This window comes from Phaeoacremonium minimum (assembly GCF_000392275.1).
Source record: "Phaeoacremonium minimum UCRPA7 unplaced genomic scaffold PA7_03_scaffold_39, whole genome shotgun sequence".
NCBI classification, from domain to species: domain Eukaryota; kingdom Fungi; phylum Ascomycota; class Sordariomycetes; order Togniniales; family Togniniaceae; genus Phaeoacremonium; species Phaeoacremonium minimum.
Window position 1 is genome coordinate 587,489 of NW_006920946.1, and position 10,691 is coordinate 598,179.

At 47.4% G+C, this 10,691-nt stretch overlaps 2 protein-coding genes across 2 annotated transcripts; both read right to left on the minus strand.

Moving 5' to 3' along the window:
- Positions 1-65: 65 nt before the first annotated feature.
- Positions 66-881, minus strand: UCRPA7_599 (putative ribose-5-phosphate isomerase protein; the record flags this gene model as incomplete). The annotated part of the gene is made up of 1 exon (XM_007913193.1): positions 66-881. One exon carries the CDS (start codon positions 879-881, stop codon positions 66-68), a length of 816 nt encoding a protein of 271 aa, XP_007911384.1.
- Positions 882-1,699: 818 nt separating this feature from the next.
- Positions 1,700-3,383, minus strand: UCRPA7_600 (putative sarcosine oxidase protein; the record flags this gene model as incomplete). The annotated part of the gene is made up of 7 exons (XM_007913194.1): positions 1,700-1,740; positions 1,791-1,935; positions 2,220-2,252; positions 2,760-2,893; positions 2,947-3,121; positions 3,171-3,308; positions 3,360-3,383. The coding sequence occupies 7 exons, from the start codon at positions 3,381-3,383 to the stop codon at positions 1,700-1,702; spliced, it is 690 nt and encodes a 229-aa protein (XP_007911385.1).
- Between the last annotated feature and the right edge of the window lie 7,308 nt (positions 3,384-10,691).

Consider the following 10,691-nt stretch of genomic DNA (forward strand, 5'->3'; position numbering starts at 1 on the left):
TTCTATAATATCCCTGACCGTGCCATCCGCTACCCAATGACCCATTGAATTTCCCAGTGAATGCTTTATGCCTTTTGGATCTCTACCGTCCCGTCCGCCATGCCAAAGTACGCCGCGACCGGCTTCTGCGCACCGCTCTCCACCTCGAACCCGTTCTTGCCCACGAACAGCCCCGTCTCCACCACGCCCGTGATCTTGATCAGCCGATCCGCCAGGGCGTCCACGCTCCAGACGCCGTCCTTGCCCTCCTCCGCCTGCGCCGCCAGCGCCAGCGGCGCGAACGGCGCATCGACAATCGTCATGCCGTTGTCGGTGACGATGGAGCCGGCCTTGCCCGGCAGGCCGGAGCGCACCTTTGCGCCCTTTGCGCCGAGCAGCTCGAGCTCGCGCAGCACGCGGTCCGCGGCCATGGGCAGCACCTCGATGGGGATGCCCTTGGTCCAGGCGGTGCCGAGCGCGGGGCTCATCTTGCGGAAGTCGGCGACGCAGACGAACTTGCGCGCGGCGGTGGCCACGATCTTCTCCTGCAGCAGGCACGCGCCGCCGCCCTTGATGAGGTTGAGGCGGGCGTCGACCTCGTCGGCGCCGTCGAAGGCGACGTCGAGCTGCGCCGCCGCGGGCAGGTCCTGGATGTACGACAGGCGCAGGCCGGCCGCCTTGATGAGCCCGCGCGACTGCTCGCCCGTCGGGAAGAAGCTCATCGCGCCGGTCACGGCGGGGCCGAGCGCCGCGATCGCCTCGACCACGTACACGACCGTGCTGCCGGACCCGATGCCCACGTATCGGTACGAGTGGTCCAGGTGGTCCTGCACGGCCTGGTAGGCGGCCGCCCGCTTGGACGACTCGATTAGCTGGGCCTGCTGCTGTGCGGATGATGCCATTGTGTGTCTGAAAGTGGAGAGGGATTGAGGAGTTGCCCTTTGCTTTGGAAAGTGTTTCTGCTCTCGGCTGGGGCGTACAGATGATATAGATCTAGCCGCAACTGCTGCAGTCGAAATGGCAGTCGTGCTATGAATGTTCAAAGTGTGTGGTGTCGTGCGTTGAGTCAGCACCAACGGCAGTGAAATAGCGCAACGCCGGGAGATGGTGGCAGGAACCAGCAAGGAGTACATATAGCAAGGCCAATTGACTGTTCGGCCCGTATGTATAAATGGATGATATTTATCAAGTTTCTGAAAAGGGCCGTCGCCGGAACGGACAGTTGCGTGACTTCACTGGCAAATCTGAGGCTTTTGGGTGATCTTTTCGAGTGCCCAGGTGTTGTAGGTGCAGGTGGTCCGACACTAGCATATCATACGTTAGGGGCATTTGTGGGATCCATGATACCTGATTGGCTCGCACTCGGCCAGAACAGCCCTACCAATCTCAGCGTAGACTACTTCGATGTCATGCACGTTGCGATTTGGAGAGTCGTCTGTATTCTGCAATACCTGTCTATATTATCTTACTCGACTACTAAGATAAACAGATTCTTATAGCAGAAGAAGTGCAGTACTGAAAAATCAATCTTCGGGCTTTTAATTTTGTTTCTTTAAGAGGGGTTTCATTGAGATGTGAATCGAATTGGATTGGTCGCCCTGCCTTAATGATTGTACAATATTCAATTCATTCCTGTTCCATTGTAGAAGAGGGAGTAAAAACTCAACCAACAAAACAGACAGCATCTAAGGAAGATGCACTCTCTTGTCATACGTTAAATTTATTCTGCTTGAGATGATTGCGTGAATTTGAAATCAGAGGCTGAGTAATTAAGCGTTAGTAGGCTTTTGAGAGTTTCAGGGGAAACGTACCTCTAGCCAACTCCAACTTTGACATCTCTCTAGGGCCGAACTCGCCCTCTTCAAGACCATTACAGGGCTTTCCTTCCTCGACGGCGCGCCATTTCCACCATTCCGTGAAATGATCATGCTTCCGTTCAAGCTGATTCTTGACATACTATGCCAAGTAGATTAGCACGTGCTTATAACTCAAAACATTTTGGACAGGAGATTCACTTTGCCGAGCACAGGCAAAAACTTGAAGGCATGACCACTGGACACGATTAGTCTCTAAGAAGTAAAAATGTTAATGGGACTACTGACGAGCCGCCTGAACATATGAATAGTGTGTCTGAATAGCCTGGGACGTAATCTATTGCAAACTGTGGTCTAGTGTAAGCCACTAGCAATGGAAAAGAGACACAACATTCCAAATGGCCTGGATGTATACTAGTGACTTACATCGTTGTCGATGGTGTCAGTGTACCAACAGAGCTATGACAAATTACGTTAGTCCATGGTTGTTATTGCAAATGGCCAAATGCTCATACTCTGCTGTCCGTAAAGCCAATCTCAGCTAATTCCGGGAAGTTCGAACCAATGACCTCCTTCATCAGTTTGAGCACGTATAAAGGTACTGTGTTGATGGAATCCTCGCTATATTTGGTGCGTGGGGTTGAGATGCGACTGGGAAGTCTCGGGTCAGCCCCGAATCAGAAAGGTCGTGATGGCGCAGGCGGCTTACATATCTGGCCGTGATGGATGAGCCTGAAAGTTGGTGAACTAGTCAGAAAGTCAGCAACTTTTCAAAAGACTCTTTTGTCATGCATCTTTATTGCGGACTCGCCTTTCTCGCGCGGAAACCAAATTTGAGCCTTCCTTCACGTGTGATGGGAAATCCACCACCCTCGTAGAAGCTATAGTAAAGTCAACAACCAATCATATACATTTGGAGCAAGAATTGGAATACTTGTCACCTGTGCCGGATAGGAATCGCCATACCGGCATATTATCCGGATGGAACTTTTTTCTCAGATCTTTCCTCTCCTCGGGGATGTCAATAAACATGACCGTGCCCATTGTAGCTTCAACTGTCTTGTGGGCTTCAGGAATAACAGCAGAAGTCCAAGGGCCGCCTATTCAGCAATTCAGTAAGCGTGTGTCTATTCAACACTACAAACTCACTTACAAGCGACGATAACGAGGTCCGCTTGATGGACCAAACCGTCACAAGTCTTGATGCCTGTAACCTTTTTATTCGTGCCGTTTTCAATTCGAATCAAGTCCTGCAACTTGCCGCGAGGTTCACCCAACACGAACTTGACCCCTTCTTGCTCGCATAGATGCCGAGCATAGGTACATGCCTATACGTTCATTAACATGAGACAAATCAGGAAATATAACTACCATTACTTTATCTGCGAGCGTTATTCCAGCTGCAGTGTCTAGAAAGCCGTTGGTATCGCCATTCGCGAATTTGTCCACGACATGATACTTTTTCGACCAGTTTTCGCCCAATTTGTCAATTCTCTCTTGGTCATCCGTATTACCCTTGAGCTTCATTAGTTAGATTCTATAAAGCTTCCACATTCTATCATGTACCTTCACAAACTGCAACTTGCGCATCTCAGGCGAACTTTTCTCCGTGGCCGCCAAATTCTCGACATAAAGCGGACGCATTGGCGCGCGGCCTTCTGCAAGGTGATAGACTCCACAAATATCAAGAAGTTTGTCACGTGGACTGAGCGAAGCTGGGAGGTCAGAAACTTGACTATTGCGAATATCTTCATTCCAGTGAAGCCATGCATCTCGCGCCTCAATAGCAAGAGCCTGGTAGCTTGAAACAGAGCCGAAGTTAGTAAAAGTCTGGTATAGAAGACCCCTGATGAAGGATTCACCGATCTTTTGTCCCGTATGTCATGCGAAAAACCTTGTTAATGTCTGAAGAAGCCCCATCACACCCCTTTGATGGGTTGTAGTTGGTCTTATCAAAGGCACAGCGATCAAATACGGTGACATCCCGGTACCCAGCTCGAGCGAGCCATAAGGCAGTACTCAAGCCAAATACGCCGGCACCGACAATGATGATCTTGGAGTCGGTAGAAGACATGATTATAGATTTGCAAGTTGTAGTTCGTAGGTTACGTTTATTGTATGCAATTGAACCTTTCCCTTGAGACTTGTTCTATTGTTTTGAATTTGAATCATAATTTTATGCTCTTTAGGCAACGTGGTCTCGGGAGATACACGGAAGCCCGACAATGCTTCGGCGACACTTCGGACAACCCGGCGCGATCACCACCACTAATACTAACACCCGAAGATAAGAAGCCACTTCAAAAGAACGGAAGCCTTCGGAAGCCCGTGACCATTCAGGATGATCTCATGCAACAGACAATACTGTCTATCAGGAACCTCTCGTGAACCAAGATTAGGAATTGCTGGGGTCAGCAATACATAAGATGCAGACAGACCTCTCAATAAGGACCTCAAATGCGTGGGACAGATTAACAGCCACACAAATCATTGCACTTGTTAGAACATCACATCCAGAAAGTCATCGGCATTATGGGATTTCGAGAACTTCTTGCCAAGTCAGCTCTTGCCAAACATATCGCAGCAGTTAGGTCAGCGCCACGAGAAGTTTGCTTCAACAAGACATTACTTCTGACAGCTCTGTTCTATTCTCAAGCTGCAATAACCGTCAGTAAGTCAATAATTCAATGCAATCAATGATTCTGGTGGATGTTTTCTGGTCTAATAGAAGATTTTGTCAAGCCTGGGATCAAGGCCAAGCTTCGGTGGTGCCAAACCTACCCGGTTTCCAGAAACATTTTGGTATCAGCTCTGGTACTGACGCTCAAGCCATTCGTCACTTTGTCTCGCTGGTATACATTGGAAATAGTACTGGCGCTGCTCTATCATACTTTCTCAATGACCGTCTCGGTCGCCTCTGGTCGTTTCGCTTCTATACTCTGGTCTATATCACTGGGCAGCTCGTTGCTACGTTTGCACCGAACCTAGCCGGTCTTTATGCAAGCCGCATCATAACTGGCCTAGGTATTGGGTCTCTTTCAGCTACGGCACCTATGTCTATAGCTGAGATAGCACCTGCCGAAATTCGAGGAATACTGACCTCATGGTACCCGACTGTGATGGGTCTGGCTTTGCTATCGGCTACCTTTTGCGTGTACGGCGTTCGACTACACGTTCCACCGGGCACTCTGCAATTTCAAATTGTGTGGTTCTTTCCTTGTGTCTACATGGCACTCATAATTGCAGCCAGCTTTCTAATCAATGAATCTCCCCGTTGGCTATTGTTGAAAGACCGGCAGGAGGAGGCCATCGAAGCGCTTACAAGGTTCCGCAACCTCCCCGCTCATCACCCACGCATACAACAAGAATTAGAAGATATACGGGATGACATTCGTAAGAGCTGCGAATTGTACCCAAATGGCCATAAAGCTTCTAGCTTTAAGGCTACAGTAAGGGAAACATTCATGATTCCTGAGAATTTGCGCCGTGTGCAACAAGCTTTCGTCTTGTTTGCTTTCCCTCAACTATCCGGCGCTAATGCTATAACCTCCTACTTGGTCCCGATCTTGAACATCATTGGCGCCTCTGGTTCTGATTCCAGGAACATTTTCCTCAGTGGCATGTACTCTATGTCCAAATTCTTCTTTGCTCTTATTACGTCCCTGCTATTAATCGACGTGCTCGGGAGACGCAAATCGCTTTTCATCGGAATCACGACGCAGATGCTTACGGATATATATGTTGCCGTATATGTTCAGCGTCGCCAAGCAGGCGTGGATGTTAGCATCGCTGCCTCTCGCACAGCACTCGCAGCTATATACTTGCACGCTTTTGGCTATTCTGCTGGTGAGTGATGCATGGGTTCATCTGAATGCGTTGTTCATGGCTGATTAATGTATTAGGTCTGTTTGTTCTTCCTTATGTCTTTGGGAGCGAGCTATGGCCTAATCGAATTCGCTCATTTGGAGCAGCCATAGCTCAGGCTTGGCATTGGATATTTCACTATGCTATGACAGCTGCGGCGCCTTCACTACTCCAGAGCATGGATAATTGGGGAGCTTTTGCGTTTTATGCAGTCTGGTGTGCTATTGCTCTTGGATATGTTTACCTGGTTGTCCCCGAGATTGCAACATTGTCTCTGGAGGAAATCAACGAAGTCTTCCGGGGGCATTGGTTCAAAGCATATCAGCAAACAAAACCAACGATAGATGGAAAAGCATTGGACCCTCTGGATGTCGAACACCAACGAGTTGAGAGCAAGGCGGGGGTAGAGTGAAGTAGTTTGTCGATGTGCTCATCACAGGCCCAGAGGCGCTAAAATACTGCCATCAAGGTTGTGTATTAGGCAGTGTATGTAGTACTCCTCCACCAGGGTAATAAATGTTGGTTCGGCAAGGGTCACTACCTCCTCAACAAGGGTTTACTACCTTTGTAGAAGTTGATATATCCATAGCAATAAACAGAATATTCCAGAACTTAATGAGTATCATAACTCTCGACATTAAGTATCTTCACACCTCAACAATTAACGTTTATTACCCTGGCGGAGGAGTATTTGATGGACGTTATATGTTCGTATGGGTACCACGGACTTCCGTCATGATTGCAAGATTTACTAACTACGAAAGAATGTCATTCACGACCTTCTCACAAGTCTCCCAGAGCTCCTCTGCCAGTTCATCATTCGCACCATTACCGACAGGCTCTTCTATCTGACCATGTGGTACTAAATATGCACCACCAAACTTCTCTCTTTCTTCCCAAACCTGGGGGTTGGTTGCTGCAAACAAGGTATTCAAAGCCCCTTGTTGGGGATCCATTCTTTCATCAAAGGCCCGCTGAGTTTCAGGTCGTACTATCCGTCTGGTCCCGTCTAGAAAGCCGTTAGTGATCTTCAGATGAATGGTGAAGACGAGGGGGAACTCATCTGTTTTGATCAGCCCTGGATGCAAGGATATAGCTATCGCATTTATTCCCCCCTCAACGAATCTTTTGTTCAGTTGTCTTGCGAAAAGGAGATTCGCCAATTTAGAAAGTCCTGTTTTGAAATGTTACATCCTGTTCTCAACTAGGGTAATGTACTCATAATGTCAATATGTGACCTACCATAACGAGTGAAAGCAGCATCACCAAATGGAGTAGGTTCTAATTCAACGTTGAAGCAGGCAGGAGAGTTGAATCTAATTCCCAGAGGAGGGAATTGATATGTACCGGCTGCCACCTTTGCTCAAGTCAGTAAGCTTTGCGTTCTGAGGTTGAAAGAATGACATACAACAACCACGCGTACACCTGAATATCGGCCGTTTTCTCGAGCAGGGGGATCAATGCTTTAGTTAAAGCAAAGGGACCAAGATGGCTTTTCTTTGTTATTAGTGTTATAGTTTACTTGAAAAATAGTGCAAGGGCCATACTTGGTTGTGAAGCTGACAGAAATTCCGTGAGAATCGAGATCTAAGGGCATGGAAAGACTGTCGCCATTAGTGAAATGGCAACAATCACCCGAGACTATGCCTACACTGCGGCGTTGTGAACAAGAATATCAAGCCTATCCTCTTTACTCAAAAGGTCTTGTGCAGCCGCCTGAACCGCTTTCAAATCACCTAAATCGGCAATGAAAGACTCAAGTTTATTCACTGCAATAGACGGGTTGCTCGATCTTATCGCTTGGATAGCAGCTTCTGCTTTTTCAGAACTTCGTGCTCCGATATACACTTTGGCACCATGAGCTGCTAGCTGGTTGGCGGTATGGAAGCCAATACCCTGAGTAGAACTCGGGTTATTGTCAGCTTTATTATTAACATGGATGTCCGGTACACATACTTTGCCCCAGTGACTAGGGCAACCTTGCCGGTGAGATCTGGGATCGCCTTGGCCAATGGCCATTTCAAGTTTGGCATCGCTATCAAAGGTAAACTAGCAATCGATACGGTCCAATTATGCTCGATCCAGTTAAGTTCTTGATGCTGGTCAAATCTCCTTGATATAGCTGTGGGTTGCTGGGGGTCTTCCATAGGCAGACTAGGTGGTCTTGGCGGACTTGGGGACAGCGGAATAGTCTCAATTGGGCGTGAGATCCCCAAACCATGTGCTAATTAACAATTTGAGAGATTCTACAGTTATCAAATTCTTGGTTTCCAAAGAGCGAGGGATAGACTTGGACGAGGTAAGATATCTATGTGATGGGTTAGGGAGAGTCTCAAATAATAAGCCCGCACCTGTCCTGTCCTTCTACCACAACCCTAGCCCTAATGACATGAAAGACAAGATGTCTCATAGTTGCTGCCAGTGCCCACAACGGCATAATCACGCCTGCTACGGAATATTCCAGCCTCCCGGTCTTCGGGACAGCTCGGCTCTTCACCTGTCAATTGTCACTAATCTAGCCTCCTGATAGCGCCTGTCCTTGCGGCACAGTTGATCCTCTAAAGCCGCAAATTCCGGACTATTCTCCCATTATCCCGGCCTCAATTAGACATAAAATTTGTGATTGCCGCCATCACCTCACTGCTTTGAAGAATGAGATTCAGATTGTATGATTTTGAGAAAAAAAAGTAACATTATGTCAAAGGAAATGAGCAAACTGAAAAGCTTTGGCACCTGTCAGCCGACTATGGGATTTGTCACTGAGTCGTTCGATTTCTGTTTAGGCCCTTTGAGTCCTATAGTCACTTAAAAAACGCCAGGGCGTCGCCTCGGGCGTCACTCTATAACAACCTACCTGACTATTGTGTTTGTAAGCCTCCTCTTGTGACTGGACAAGCTTTCGGGCTTGCATTAGTCTCTGCTGGTGCGCTGGCCACTAAGCCGCCAAGCACTCCAGTGATACTCCAGCTTCTATCAGGGGGCCGCGGGTCTCTAACCTGCTTAGGCCTACAGGCAGGGAGATGATCGCATGTACTTTCAAAACTTAAATCCTGGGTCTCCTTCATCGTACTAAATTTTCTCCTGTAATTCTTACTCGCCCATCTGGGCCAAGAGACTGATGTATTGCTAATTTTTGAAGCATCTTGACGAATGGATCTGAGGTCACGTTGCAGCATTATCAGGCAGAGGACCTGCTTGCCTGACTATAAAATTGTAGGATCTAGGTCGCGGCTATTTGCCGGCACGATTTGGTAAGCCTTAGCGTAGGGTCATCGACTGTCAAGGCTAGAACAAATACAAATAGTGGTTGGTTGGGAGTGTATCAAAGCATATAAAGTTTATCGTGTATCGTAGCATCTCAAAAAGCATAAGAGCCTCCCCAAAAGCTCATCATATCTTCTTGGAACACATCTGGACAGAGATTCTCGTCCAACATCTCGAAAGGTAACATCAAATCCATCCCTGTCATGGCATTTGGGGTAACTCCATGCGATGGTTCCTCAATGTTATACTGTCATAATGAATCAGACTTCGCAAGGAGCGCAATACCTGTTGTGATTTGACTCACGGAGTTCGGCTCCTCAGCTCCACTTAAATTGTGTTCTGCCACATCTTCAGAAGACAGCGATTTGAGCAGCCTGTTTTGCTTAGCTCGTTGCTAATAAGGGAGGATACTGACACCTACTCCGGTATTTCGGATGGTTCGCATGACGTGACCTTCTGCAGAAGCAATCTAAGATTCTCACTTAGTGTATTTCCAGAATCATCAGTGCTGAAGGCAAGAAAAGGGGTAGAAAGTCGATCGTAAAGTTGCAAGTAGCACCGTGCAACACTGAGTGCGCCAGTATACACCCCTAACGCACTCGAGCAAGCGTTGATAGCACGCAAGGCCCGGCGAGAGGAGATGATTTGCGGCTGTATTGCAAGACATTGCAAAAGTACCAGGCCAACCCGAAAACAGTTGTATATTTTGATTGGCGAATTTTGCATCTCTTGCATGAAACAAAGTGTCTTTTCATTCTATAAGATGTTAGTTTGCCAGTATTTGTTAGGATTGGACTTACGACCAACCTCACAGGCGTCAGCAGAGAGACCTGCTAGTCGCTGCAATAGATCCTCATCTATAGTTGGTTGCGACAAAATGGATCGCAGGAGGAAAATGGAAGTCAGATAGTATATCGCAAGTGCGTTCCCATGACCTTGCCAAGGGAAGTCTGATGGATAACAGCGTTGGAATACTCTTGATTTCCAATCGTCTAACTCATGCAGAAATTCTGAGATTTCATTTAGACTTGCAGGTGCGGCATTGACCCCCGAGAAGCGAGTTCTAAGTCAAAATCAGCGGGTATGTAATGTAAAGACAAAGATTCACCATACGTTATCCTTGACTGGATTCGATACATATTTAAATGATGTAGAGATGCTGTAATCTGGGCAATGGTTTAGTTCCTGGTCGGATATTGACTACGCCCGGTCTATGATACTGACCGTTGACATTGCTTCCGTCAGAGGCCTTGGAATTTCTCCCGCCTGCATACTTTGTTGATACCGTATCAACTCGGGATCAATGCACATTACATCGACATCAATGGGTAACTAAATATCAATTAGGACACTCAATGGTGGTTCCCGACGCGAATATGTGTACCTCAACATCGATATCCGAATCCTGAATGCTAAACGGCCGTCTTGATAAATTCGAGACCGAGCTGGAGAAATGTTAAAGTTTACTCTTCTTGAATTTCTGCGACAGAGCTGACCGATCAAAACAGTAAGCAGCCCAGAATAAGCGTTTACGCAGTTCTATTTGATACGGATCGAGAACCTTGGGACTTGTTGTTTTGGACTTTTTACGATGTAGTCCCAATTCTACGCAAAGGCGCATTGCAGACCCTGCAAGATGCCTAATATCACAAATCAGTTCTAAGAAAACTTCCAAAAGATTCACAGACATACCATAATGAAGAACCCCCCTAAGAATAGCAGTCAGATCAAATTTTACTGGCGTGAAAGCGGGAACTTACTGAGCTTCGG